At 38.6% G+C, this 13,954-nt stretch overlaps 1 protein-coding gene across 1 annotated transcript in view; it reads left to right on the top strand.

The window, feature by feature from the left end:
* ANXA2 (annexin A2) overlaps positions 1-13,954 on the top strand; it is a 64,733-nt gene that overhangs the window by 19,362 nt on the left and 31,417 nt on the right. The window contains exon 13 of the mRNA XM_084293123.1: positions 865-1,123. Within this exon, the coding sequence (XP_084149249.1) occupies positions 865-1,123 (259 nt within the window). The remainder of the gene's footprint in view (positions 1-864; positions 1,124-13,954) is intronic.

Below are 13,954 nucleotides of genomic sequence, written 5' to 3'. Positions count from 1 at the left end.
CGAGAGGAGGCTGGACACTTCCAAGCTGATTAAACAGGAGTAAGTTGTAATGCTATCTATGTATGCTGACGTTTAGAACTTGAACTTCTTATTTTTTTAGTCTTTTTACTTTATGTGTAGCAGTAACACTGACTGTTATGTTCCCTTCTGCTTAGTATAACAGCTTATGTTTTTTCTGTACACCATTGCAACCTTTCTTCTGTTTGTTTTTTTGATTTGTTTTTTATTTTATTTTATTTTATTTAGCTACTTCAGGGCTTTCAGTCTGCAAATTTCTTTCCTTTTTTTTTTTTTTTTTTTGTGAAGCAAGTTTCTTGCACTGTGTGAAGCATCTTAATTTGAATTACAGAAGAGTTTTCCTGCACTAAGTAATTTCTGTGGCTTTGTAATTTGTCACTAAGATTTTTTTTATATGGGCAGTTGTTTGATGTTTATCTTCTTGAAAACCTGTTTAATCCTGTGTGTATAAAGCAATTCTGCTCTTTGGGTCTATCCATATAAGCATTGTGCTTGGTAAGATGCTGGTTAAATAAAATGTTACAGTTTGCTGTAAGTGGGCAGTTTTCAACATATGCTTAAATGTTTTGTTGAAACATAATGTAAGTAACTGATGACATACATTGATGATAAATTTGTTCATTATAAGTATATTAGAAAAATATAAATCAGCAAGCGTTTATGAATACAGATTAACTCACTCATTTTTGTCCATAGTCTTTTTGTGAAATAGGGACAGATAAGTAAATACCTAAAGTTGCTTTGTTTCAGCATTAGAAACTTACTAGTCCTGGTCAAATGGTCAGATGAAGTGAAGCAACGAAACAAACTAATAAGTGTTTTTAATTTTTATCTCTATCTTTTCAGTTTGCAGGAGGGCTCTTATCTATTGACTCATGCTGCAGGAGATTCATCAGTTGCAATCTACAAGAGTTGTCTTGACAAGGCAACGAGAGCATCGTATAACTTACATAAGGCCCATTGTGATTTGCCCACAGTACCTGCCACATTGTCAGTTCCTTGGGTGCCACTAGATCCCAGCCTCCCTTTGCCCTATCACATGAATCATGGCAGAGTGCCATGCACCTTTCCACCTGCACCCCAAGAATCCATGTGGAAACACAAGGTCAGTATCACACTTAATGGAAAAACAGATCACCAGTCTTGAAATTATCTATTTTAATCCACTGGATGTAGCTGATGAAATTATCTGTCTATCTATCATCTCTGGGGGTATGAGAGATCTTTTAGACTTCTGCATCTACTGCCAGGAATAGGGATGCCTTTTTCCTGAAAGGTCTTCAGCTGGGATTCATTTTACTTAACTTTTATGGAAAAGCAATATTGGAGCTTGTTATACTTTCAACAAAGGGAAATGGAATACTTTGTGTAGATCTGCCTTTGCACCAGGACAGGCCTCTTCAGTAGACTGCAGGACTCATGCTGTAGAGTTATTTTCTCCCTAATGACTACAAAAGTATAGATGATGAGCACAGCTGTAGACAGGTACGGTCAAGTGAGGTGAATTCTACTCGCAGAGGTCTGTTCTATAAGACATTATATTGAACTTTTATTCCAGTTCTCTTCTAATGTGTTTTTTAAAAATGCACCTTTTTCCCTGTTCGGCAAAATCTTTTCAGAAAGGAGCTCTGCATTGTTAATCTTAGTTAATCGTGCTGTTGGACAGCAAAAATAATGTAGCATTTGCCTTAAATAAAAGGTTTGTAATTTTAAGGCTTTCAGTGCAGCTGAAACAGATACAGTGTTTCCATTTATAAGGATTTCCTAGTTTTGCTTCTGAGGGTGCTTTTCTTGATGTATTTTATCTATGGACATGTCAGAAGTAAAAAAAAAAAAAAAAAAAAAAAAAAATGTTTTCAGGCATTATTTTTTTTCCTTTTGGTGTAGATTTACTGATTTGTTGAAAGCCCACATGCTAACTATGCCTAACTTAGTGGACTGTGGGATACTTTTTTTGCCAGTTGTATGTTTTACCTACATCCTGACCTCATATGAGGGCAACACAGAGCAGTTTCTAATTATGTTGTGTGCTTTGGTTTCTGCCAGACGGAAATCCAGGCATGTGGGCAGATCCCACTGGTGACAGGAAGACCAGTTGTGCCTGTCACCCAGGCCAGATGCAGCCTCTGAGGCTGGCTGGAATGAGAAGTAGAGGACAGCTCTCTGCAGGTAGTTGTGTGTCTATGCTTAATACAGATTTAAGATTATTAATTCTTTTTTTTTTTTTTTTTTAATGTGCCTAGATGACGGGGGTGAAAGGGCAGTCGGACACACCCTGTGAGGGAAAGCCAGTAACTATGGAAACAAAAGGCAATCCGGCTAAGCCTGTTAGAAATGAAGGTGTGGCTCCAAAGAAGCTGAAGAAGATTTACTGCAAACAAAGAATGATGAAGAAAAAGTGGAAAATGAAGTAAAATACAAGTGAAGTAGGAATAGCTGAACTGTGCTAAGTATGGGCTGGAAAAGGAGAAAATGAAACAAGAAATCTGAGGCTTTCTTGCAGTTTCAAAGGAGCCAGAACAAGCTGGCAGGGGAAACAGCTCCAGAGCCATGTTTAAAACACTGAAAGAGTCTATAAACCTTAACCCTTTCTTACCTCAGTGCATACATTCAAATTAAAATCTCAAGTTCAGTCAGGTTTGTTTTGTTCCTTTTTTTAAAGGCAAGTGTCTGCAGCTGAGAAGAGGAGAAATGTATATTCTGTCTCATTATTTCCACAGAAAAACTGCGTCATGAGGAATGAAGCAGTGGTTGACGGCAGTATCTGATGTCAAACAATAGCAAGAAAAACAACTTTTCAGTTCCCTTAATTCAAGAATCACTACATATTTGTATTCTGATATTTTAAAATCATATTTTGCTTTATGTGATGTAAATAAGAGATGTAATTAGTTTAATCATTTTAGCACAGTGTCTAACAATTTTTAAATTACATTAAAAAAATACATTCTTTTTTAGGGTGGTGTAGCAGCTGAGTCTTGGGGAACAAAAGCTGTGCTTGTTTGAAGACTGTGTGCTATAAATCTGCACTAGGAAACTTAGAAGTATAGCAAAGTTTGAAACAGTTAAAGAGTATTTCTATGATTCCCCAACACAATTTCCAAGAAGTTTGGATTCCAGTATGTCTTCAAAAATTAATATTGCAGTTTTTTATTGTATTACTGAATAGCTGCAACCTAAATATTGTATCAGATTATGGGTGGATATACTGTAGTGTTCATCTGAGGTATTAAGGTTTGCCTTAGGTCATTTGAGAAAAAAATCACCCGGACTATGCTGTGGCTCAGCAGTTCACTTAAAATTTACAGCCAGTCTGACAGACTGAAGTTAATAAGAGAGAGTATTTTTATTGTTTGTGAAAAGGCCAGTATAAAGCATGTTGTAAGCTGTGATGCATCTGTAACTAACATGATTGATTGTGAGAAAGATAATATTAAAGCTATTCTATGATACTGACTTTCAAAACAGAATTTCAACAGAAACAATGTTAGAAATTGTGGCTGCAAAATTATGTTCTCAACTGTAGCTTTTGCTTTCTATCTTTTGGACTGCAGCCTAGGTCTTCCTTTACTAGAAGTAGTGATTTTAGAAGAGCTCACAAATTCTTGAAAGTTTCAAGAATGAACCCAGTGAATTCTTTCCCATATTGGTATTTTAAATCACACTACCATTTTAAAATGTCTGGGCCACTTGTTTGGGTTTTTTTTGAGTGATATTCTGGCTGTTTATATACTGCTAACGTGAATCAAAGACCTTACAGGTTTCCTTCCAAGTGTTTTATTTGGACAAAGGAAGATTACCAACTCTTGACATTATACTTTTATCATGAAAGTAAAAATAAAACATTTAATTTATTCACTGGGTTATACATGTTTGAAAAATCCAGCAGACAGGTTCTTTTAAGCAAGTTTAAGCAATGAATGTACATTAAAAACTGTTCTTCGTGAAATACCAAGTATTTTCTGATTTTTGTCCCTGTTAGATATATTTATAATGTTACTCAGTTTGTTTTAGCTGTAGCAATATGTTACTGACAAGCTGAATTAGCGTAGAGCTGTTTGCACATTACAAGTATTCCTGATTCAAAATCCAAAATCCATCTAGTGACCTCCCATAATAGGAATATTTTAGTTGTGAGTCATTTCTGCCACTTAACTTAGTCTGTGTGGGGAATCAAAGCAGTTTTCAGTGTGTATACATAAAATCTCTATCAAGAATTGTGTGGAATTTAGCTTCTTGATACAGTTTCTTATGTTAGAAATGTGTGCTCGGTTTGCTAATCAATCTATGCAGCTAAAAGACTTGCTTCTATCTTTTAATGTTAACCTAATAATAGTATCCAAATTGTAGTTTATTATCCATTTAGAATATGTAGGGAATATGGAGTCTGTATACAACACATGAAATGGCTTTTTAATTCATTATTATTTTTTTTAATTTATTTATTCTGTTTTGGATTAAGTGGCACTGGAGGAATTGGCTTTAAGGTAGGTTACCTGTTTTAAAGACAGCTTTTCTTCACATATCATGGGGTTTATTTGTTTGTGCCCTTTGTTGGGTAGAGCACATACTGTCAAAAACTCTGGTCTGTTCATTTTGTTGTGGCCGTGCCAAATGTACCTTCATAAAGTTTTTACACAATTTACTACTTTTACAAGCCAGTTACAGCACAACAAGCTTTCTGTTGTCAGAAAGGAATTCCTGTTCTCCATAGCTTTGAAGACGCTAAAATGAATCTTGGGGATATTCTCCAAGGGGAGGAATTTGAAATAACCAACACAGAACAATATCACTTGGATAGCTCTTATTTGTAATAGTAGGGAGGTTTTGTGTCGTATGTGTGTTTATGAATGCACTCCAAATCTGCATGGACTTGAAAAGTAAAGAATAGATTTGGTTCTGATAACTATTGCTGCTTCCTAGATCAATATCACACCTTTTTCCTATGTCTGCCACATCCTGATAAGGTCTTAGTACATGAGGTTCTGTGGGAAGAGAGATGCTAGTTTTAACACCATATGAAAACCAAATCTTGTCTTTTTAGGTAAGAGCCTGATACAGCATAAAGACAATATGTCCTTGATACCTTGCTGCTGGATATTCCTGTTTACCAAAAGATTGCCTTGCTTTTCAGCATCGTTGGTTTGGTGAATTTAAAAATGGAGTAATGTGAAATATCGTGGACTAAAATCTGTTGTGAGTTTCTTACTTTGCTAAATTTCAGCTTTGTAATCCAATGTGATACCTGTATTTAAAGTCAAATTACATTATTGTTTTCTCTAATTACAATTCAGAAAAAACTCTGCTTGGTGAAAGGGATCTGCTAGCAGAACATATTGCTAAATGCTCATTAATTTGAGGCAAATGTTGTAGCAAGGTATATTTCATTTTGTATCTAAAATACCATTTAAAGGAGTTTGGTGAAAGGAGAATGGATAGGATACTTATTTTGAGCAGTAACTTCTGAACTTTGAAACAAAACAAAAGGCTAAAAAAATATTTTATTAAAAAAAAAAAAAGGATTTCAGTCAAGTTTGAAAAACTGCTATCAGTTGATGAATTGTTGGTCCTATGCAGACTGATCCTAAAGGGACAGTTACCTGTGGAGGAGAAGGAAGGAATACAGGAGACTGTTACGTTACCACCAGTCAATTCCCAAATCTAACGTAGAGTGTAGAGCTGTGCAAAGAAGGAACATGCAGTTGGAGGAGAGTGAGCAGGCCTGGATCTTACTCCATAGAAAACTGTTCCTCTATCGATAGCTAATACTGATCTTATTTGTGGCCTCAGTCCACTGAATTTAGGAGCAAATTTTCAGGTACCACAATTCTGTCCTATAATTCCAATCTTCAGCTTGGTGTTTGGAATGGGTTGTGCATTTACATTAAGGTTTATAGGACTCATTTTTAAATACAATTAGTACTTTTTGTCGATCTGTACTTTAAGAATATCTTTTATATAAACATTTGAAGTGCGTAGTTAGATGTTACTTATCCCATCTAAAAATCTTCCAGTTTTATTTTTCCCTCATTAGATTTTTGTCTTTATGTGATTTACTTGGTTATAAAGAGCACATACTGTCCTGTCTCTTAGAATTGGAAGTTGTAACTACGGGAGAATTGCCCTGAGTCTTTCTAAATTCGGTATTCAGTTCTCTCTCAGCGTTTTGGTGCAAATGTTTGTGGTCTGGTACTAATGGGGCAGTTTGTGCTGCTACTTGTGATTTTTTTTTTTTATTCCGGGTGCAGGACTTCTTTTAAAAATTTCATGCAGTTCTTATTGTCTAGGGTTCTCTGAACAGCAACTCTTTGTCAACTCTAATTCTCCACATTCAGTGTCATCTGCAAACTAAGATTGATTCAGTTGTTGTAGCTGGATGGTTTATAAGACAACTGAAGAGTAGTGGACCAAGTGTCAACTCCTGAGGAGCTCCAGTCATGACTACTAGTACACCTCTGAGCCACTAAGCACCTCACAAAAATAGAATACACCCTCTGAGAACATAGTTTTATGTGCTGTATAAAGTGACTGGTACTAAATCTGGTTCTCTCCATTCGCTACCTTTATTTACTAGGTTAAATTGGTAGGCAGTCTCAGTTTAGTTTTGGAGGACTAGAAGGGCAATCGTTACCTGGCATTTGAGATTATTGGTTGATGTGCACGCAAAAGCATGAAACATGATCTGACTGCATTGGACTACTGATTGTGAAATGTAACTTCATGTGTTGTTTTTTTTCAGTAATAAGTGCTTTCAAGCTCTATTTGCACTTTGCACTGAAGGTTCACTAATGATCGGCTTTCATTTCCACGTGTGACTTGTTAGACTTCTTCACTATTTGTCTGAATGCAAAACTTTTAAGAATACAATGCACATTGTTTATGTAAAAATGTTAGGAAAAGATTTGTTGTGTTTTCTCAGTGTCTTGTAATGTAGCCTAGCAGCTGGAAGCATGGAAAAGAACAGGGACCATGTGACAGGACATCCATCCTTGTGCTGGCAGGTAGGAGCTACCCACAACAAGTAAATATCAATTCAAAGCAGTGACATTCAATAGCAAACATTGAAACATTTAAAAAGGTACTTCTTTTGCTTCTTATTTGTTTGTCTAGTATTCTAAGTAGCAGCTTGTCTCCAAAACAAGGTAAAGACCAGTTTAGATGTGGTCTTTCAGTGTGTTTAGTGATGACCTCCATTTAAGCTGGCTTTAGTTCTACTGGAAGAAGAAATCAGAGCATTTTCAGTCTCTCTTTGTCTAAGTCTGATTGGATATATAACGTCTCAGATGCTTCTGAGAATTTCTATAACTAAGCTTCTTTTTTCTTAAGCACAATACGGCCTTTCTTACAAGGAAGGGCACAGTCCTTCCCAGAAGCACTGCCATTGCTTGATATGCTTTCAAATTTCTCTTTGTTTAGAGTAGGTTTGCTTTTTTATAGTTGTTTTTAAATCATATTTTTCTGCAGAGTTCTTTAAATTTTGTTTGCAAGTTTGAATTCCATTACTCTATGCTGAAAATAATACATTAAAGTATTTTCGAAGTTGTGTTATTCTACTATGTATCCCAAATTACATTTCCAGAAAGCAACTTATAGTGTCCAGGTGGTTTAAGCAGAGAATATTTGAATTGCATCTTACCTAGTTTGTAGGTGAAGATTTGTCATTGTCAAAAAGCTGACCATAGACATTCTGAGTCTTACAAGGGTCTTCTGTAGATAATCTCAAGGCTGATTTAATTTATGACTGTCTTCGAGGCAAGCCAGTACATATCTGCCTGTAAGATTGAGAAGACACTGCTGTCCTATACTGTGCAGTGGGATTTTCTGTTGTTCCTATGATACTGCAGCAACACACTGCTAGCTTGGTTTGTAGAATAATTTGGTGTCATTATTAAATGGTATTCGTCCTAGTGCAGTCTTGAGGACTTTCATCAGTATGAGTATTCATCTCTTGTGCACTTACCTCATTCCTCAAGGCATCATGGTAATTTTGTATGAAGTATAACAGTAGAGGTAATTCAGAGGAAACTTAGTATCTTTTTTTTTTTTTTTTGAAGTGTACATTTCTTGAGATTGCCTTAGTAAAGGAAAATCGTTATTTTTTCCACTGGGCCATTTCTTTGTTCGGAAGAACCAAAAAGAAAAGTATACTGATATTGCTGACCAAAACTACTATCAGCCAAGCCAGCTTCTTTCATGTTGAAGGTGGTAGTTCACATTACAGTTACACAGATACTTTTAAAGGCAACTTTTCCAAAAGGTGCATAAATGCATTTCAGTTTTGCTAAGACTTACTTGGAGATACTTACCTAAACAGTTTGCCATGCATGTCTGAGATTCATCTGTCGTAAGGCAACATGAATGGCTAAGAAAGGCTATATCACCTGCCCGTGTCTCAAAAATAAGCACATACCCCATCAGTGCTTCTCATTTCTCAGTAACTGCCAGATGACTAATTTGTGAAGAAAGAAAAAGAGCAAGCTCTACCATGGTAGATATCAGAACGTTTTGAACAATGATAACACTTCTGACTTTTAAAAGTCACTATGTGAGAAAAGTTTGAGTTTTAATAAATCTTGAAATACTTTTGAGAGCCTTTTGAGCATTTCAAGGATGTCAGAAACCTTTTAATACTTGAGGACATGTGACTCATAATATTATTGAAATTTTACCTTAAAGTGAGAGCTATAGGCTACTCCCCACCACTGCCTTGTACAAGAAACCCTGAATTTTTACAATTTGCAGGCTTTTAGGAACTGATGCCTTCAGGAAAATGGTAGTTATGAGGCTGGCAGAGATAATGATACTTAGAATGCTGTGTTAATTAATATAATCAGTCCTTTGCTAGTTATGACCTGTGTGAGCACTGTAATAGTCAGATTTTTATGTTTAGGGCGAGAGAGCTGCTGAATCCCACAACAGAATAACATCAAAGATGATAAAGTAGTGCTAAATGAAGGATGATTGATCCTTAGCTATAACTGGTGCAGGTGAGAACAGTACTGAGTTTGAAACCATTTGCAACATGGTTATTCAACCTAAATGCATTGAAGGTCAAGGGAAACCAGCTGATGTGATCTTTTTGGACTTCAGCACAGCTTTTGACACGGTTTCCCATAGGATCCTACTGGACAAAATGTCCAGCATACAACTTAACAAAAACATCATCCGATGGGAGAGCAATTGGCTGATGGGCAGGGCTTAAAGGGTTGTGGTTAATGGGACCACATCTGGCTGGCTCATGGTCACTAGTGGGGTACCTCAAGGCTCCATTTTAGGGCCAGTCCTCTTCAATGTTTTTATAAACGATTTGGATGTAGGACTAGAAGGTGTTCTGAGCAAATTTGCCGATGACACCAAACTTGGAGGAGTTGTGGACCCCGCTGAGGGTAGAAAGGCCTTGCAGAGACCTGGGCAGATTGGAGAGCTGGGCGCTCACCAACCGCATGAAGATAAACAAAAGCAAGTGCCGGGTCCTGCACCTGGGACGGGGCAACCGTGGCTATACATACAGACTGGGTGACAAGATGCTGGAGAGCAGCCCCGCAGAGAGGGATCTGGGGGTTGTGGGCGACTGCAAGTTGAATATGAGCCAGCAGTGTGCCCTGGCAGCCAGGAGGGCCAACCTTATCCTGGGGTGCATCAAGCACGGCATTGCTAGTCGGTCGAGGGAGGTGATTGTCCCGCTCTGCTCCGCGCTGGTGCAGCCTCACCTCGAGCACTGTGTGCAGTTCTGGGCACCACAGTACAGGAAGGACATTGAACTATTGGAGAGTGTCCCCAGGAGGGCGACGAAGATGGTGAAGGGCCTAGAGGGGAAGACGTATGAGGAGGGGCTGAGGGCACTGGGCCTGTTCAGCCTGTAGAAGAGGAGGCTGAGGGGGGACCTCATCATGGTCTGTAACTTCCTCGTGAGGGGGAGTGGAGAGGCAGGTGACCTGTCCTCTGTTATCACCAGTGACAGGACCCATGGGAACAGTGTCAAGCTGAGGCAGGGGAGGTTTAGGCTGGACATCAGGAGGGGTTCTTCACCGAGAGGGTGGTCGCACACTGGAACAGGCTCCCCAGGGACGTAGTCACTGCACTGAGCCTGTCTGAATTTAAAAAGCGATTGGACTGTGCACTTAGGCACACGGTCTAAACTTTAGGGCAGACCTGTGCGGTGCCAGGAGTTGGACTTGATGATCCTTATGGGTCCCTTCCAACTCGGGAGATTCTGTGATTCTACAAGGGAAGGTCATACAAGGGGAGGTCATACATTGTCTGCGCAAGTATAGTCAGAACGTTTGGGCGTTTCCTTATAAAGATATTTAATGATAACACAGTAAATTCCCAGATTTTATACAGAGGTTCATATACATGTATCTCCAAATTATAAGCTGTAGAAAATCAGAAAAATAGGCAAGCTTTCGCCCAGTCTAGTGCTTCCTCAGACCTGAATCTGACATAGAAAGTGGGAACACTTTCTATGTCAGTAGGAACAGATTCAGTTGTCGGGAGCACTTACTCCCAATTTGAGTTATTCCCAAGTCTGTTTATGAGGTCATGGCTCTTAGATTAATGCAGACTTGAATATTTGTATATCCCATAGTTAAGCGAACAGCATGAGTGCCATCCTGTGCCACACCTCCTGCAATGGACGTTTCAGTACATTCCAAAACTCTACCTACTAAATCGTTGTGCAAGCAATTCAGAAAAAAAAAAAAAGTAAACAAATTTCTACTGAACCAAGCCATTCTTAGTTATTGCATTCAGTTACTGTGCTTATGCAGTTCTGTTCCCTTGATTAACTAAAGAAACACAGTGCTTTCATGTAATTCTCTGGATATTCTGTTAAAATTGGAAAGTAATACAATAAAATAAAAAGGAGTTGTAATTGCTAGATGACTGCACATGCTACTTTCATTTTTTGTTGTTTGTTTGTTTCATAGTCATTTACAAATGAATAAGTGCATTCAAAATTATTTGGGTTCTTTACAGGTACCCTAAACAGAATGTCCATTAACATTGATCAGACTGACTTTCTATCTCAAAAGCAGCACATTTAGGTTAAGAAAAATGGAGAACATGCTATGCTGACACTCATTGTCTCTGGAGAAAAAGAAACTTGTGGGTGATTACACTTCTCACTACAGCCTTTTAGTCGATAAACAGTAAGTTTATATGCTGGTACATGAACAATAAGTTTGTTTCCAGCCTTGTCCAGGGAAGGTACCTCATACAACATCATATCTATCAGAAGAATGCATTATAATCCAGTTGTAAAAGGTTTCCCTCCAGCCTGAATAGATTTGAGGAGATGAAATAGAGTACACATTTATTTTGCTTTCAAGTAACAAATTACTGTGGCTTTATGTTATTCTGTGTGCTGTGAGCGCATGTGTATGTCAGACTGTTGCTTTGGCTTCTAGCCATTATACTTGCAAAACTACCCTGAAGGCTTTCTTTGGTATTGCCTCCAACTCCACAAGACAGGCAACAGCCGTGTCTCTCCATGTCTGTTCTTGTAGATCAGTCAGCTGGTCTTGCACTCCTCTCTGCTTTATATGAGGTTATTCTCTACAGACAGTGATGGTTGCTTATTATTGTGTTGATGACCTCCTAGAATGATAGCAGTACCAGGAAAATAAACGTTAGTGTTGAACACCTGATTGAAAGGCCATCTGTAGTTCTGCTTTCACTATAGCCTTTTGTTTCACTTCCTAAGGTTAATGGATCTGTTCCCCATGGAACTAGCAAGCACTGTCCTGATCAACTTAGTGTTTGTTGAAGGCTTGTAGTTATGCAGTTACATATTAGATGTATTCCTTCACACTGAAATGTGGAGGCTTTTAAATACATTTCTGATTCATTGAAGGGAGGGAATAGTGATTTTAGAATTCAAACTTGTACTTTCGACCTGAAAATGCAAGTCTTAGCCTGCCTGGCAGAAACAGATCTCCCCAAGCAGCCGTTCCCTTTCAATGATGCAACATATTTATTTGAAATCAAGTTTCTTTGCCTTAAATTTGATCTAAAGCCATGAGTTGCCGCTTGAAAGAACAAAAAAGGATGTCAGTGTCAATAGTCCTGTTTGATAAAGAGAGATGTTTCTGAATGTGTCACAGTGTTTTGCATTGAAAGGCATTGTTTGTTCCCCAACCACTACAACCTCAGCTGAGCCTAATTAGATAATGAAGGTCAGATCATTTAATAACTTAAAATCCTAATTTTGAGTTATTTTGGACTGAAACAGGGTTGATAAGTTTTAAAACAAAACCAAACAAAAGCTTTCCCGTTATTTCACAGAATCATTGATCTTAACTGAAATTTGCAGATGTGTTCATCTGGTGTAGTAACCATTTGCTGATTTTGGTCAGTGAATCTTTAAGTGATTTTCAATTCATTTTCATGGATGATTTAGAAGTGGTATGATGTTTAATAAGAAGGGGCTGTTATTTTTTGCGGTATGCAGTTATTAGCCTGCAAATTTGCCATAGGAATCTGTTGTTTAAGGACTGTTTAAAATAAGCTTAGCTGGTGCTTAATTAGATTTCTTGAAACTTTTAAAATTATGCCAATGAAGCCTCATGGGTATATGTAAGACGTGGCAACCTCCCCTCTAGTTTGGCAGAAGCTAGGAGATGATCCAAACCATGGGATTGTTTCTGTTCTGAGTCACTAAAATGGAAAAAAAAAAAGAAAAAGAAAAAAAAAATTGAACAATGGGAAACAATGAAACAGACAGACTTGGTCTTACATGAATCTTTTAACACTATTCCTAGGAAAAATTCCTTGTGGATTTTTTGCAGCATCTATCTTTTATAGCTGTTTCTGTTCTTTGGCAAGAAAGACCAGTCTGTTGTGGTTATTCATGCTGATTTGTTCTGGATGATGTCAGGGCCTCTGTGTGCACGAGTAATATTTCCTACAGTGTTTTCCAGTATGTTGGCAGTCTGGGGAATGTTATTGCAGAACTGGCAGCTGTGATCGTTTTACACATTGTGCCATCTAAATGGCTTCAAAATCTCTCTTAATGCTGTAATGTGCTACTAGTCTGTTTGCTAGCAGCATTATGCTGATATTGCTCCAAAAAGCTGAACCTATCATAGCAGGTTTGAGATGTATTTTTAACCTATTAATGTGTGTAGGGCCAAAGACATCTTGATATCTATCTAATTCAAATAGAATTGCAACTCTCCACCCCCTGAGGAGATTAAACTGTGCTTGTGAAGCTATTTGTGATGGTCTGAGAACAGAAAGTAAAGTTACCTTCCTGAACATCTGAGCTATGTTCTACAGCCTTTGTAAAGGACAAGTTGTATAATTGTCGTGGTTCCGCTCGAGTGGGCAGCCGAGCTCCACCACAGCCGCTCTCTCACTCCCCCTCCTCAAAGAGGAATGGGGAGAAAATATGTGAAAAGGGCTCAAGGATTGAGATAAGGACGAGAAAATCACGCAATAATTATTGTAACGGGCAAAACAGACTTGGCATAAGGAGATAGTAAGATTTATTGCCTATTACTAACAAGCGAGAGAAGTGAGAAAACAAAGAAAAAAAAAACAAACAAACCAAAAGCACCTTCCCCCCCCATCCACCCTCTTCCACTTCCTCCCCCCAAGCGGCGCAGGGGAACGGGGGAATGGGGGTTATGGTCAGTCTACAGCACTTCTTCTCTGCCGCTCCTTCTCGGTCACTCTCGTCCCCTGTGCTGTGGGGTCCCACCCACGGGATGCAGTCCTTGATGAACTGATCCGGCGTGGGCTTCCCACAGGCAGCAGCTCTTCCAGAGCTGCTCCAGATATGGGTCCGTACCACGGGGTCCATCCCTCAGGAGAAAACTGCTCCAACCTGGCTCCCCTACGGGCAGCAGCTCCTGCCAGGTCACCTGCTCCTGCGTGGGCTCCTCTCCACGGGCTACAGGTCCGGCCCAGAATCTGCTCCGGCAGGGGTCTTCCA

The sequence above is a fragment of the Netta rufina genome (genome assembly GCF_964035555.1).
Source record: "Netta rufina genome assembly, chromosome: 11".
NCBI classification, from domain to species: Eukaryota; Metazoa; Chordata; class Aves; order Anseriformes; family Anatidae; genus Netta; species Netta rufina.
Note: the sequence above shows the minus strand (reverse complement) of the source record. Positions and strands in the feature narration are given on the sequence as shown.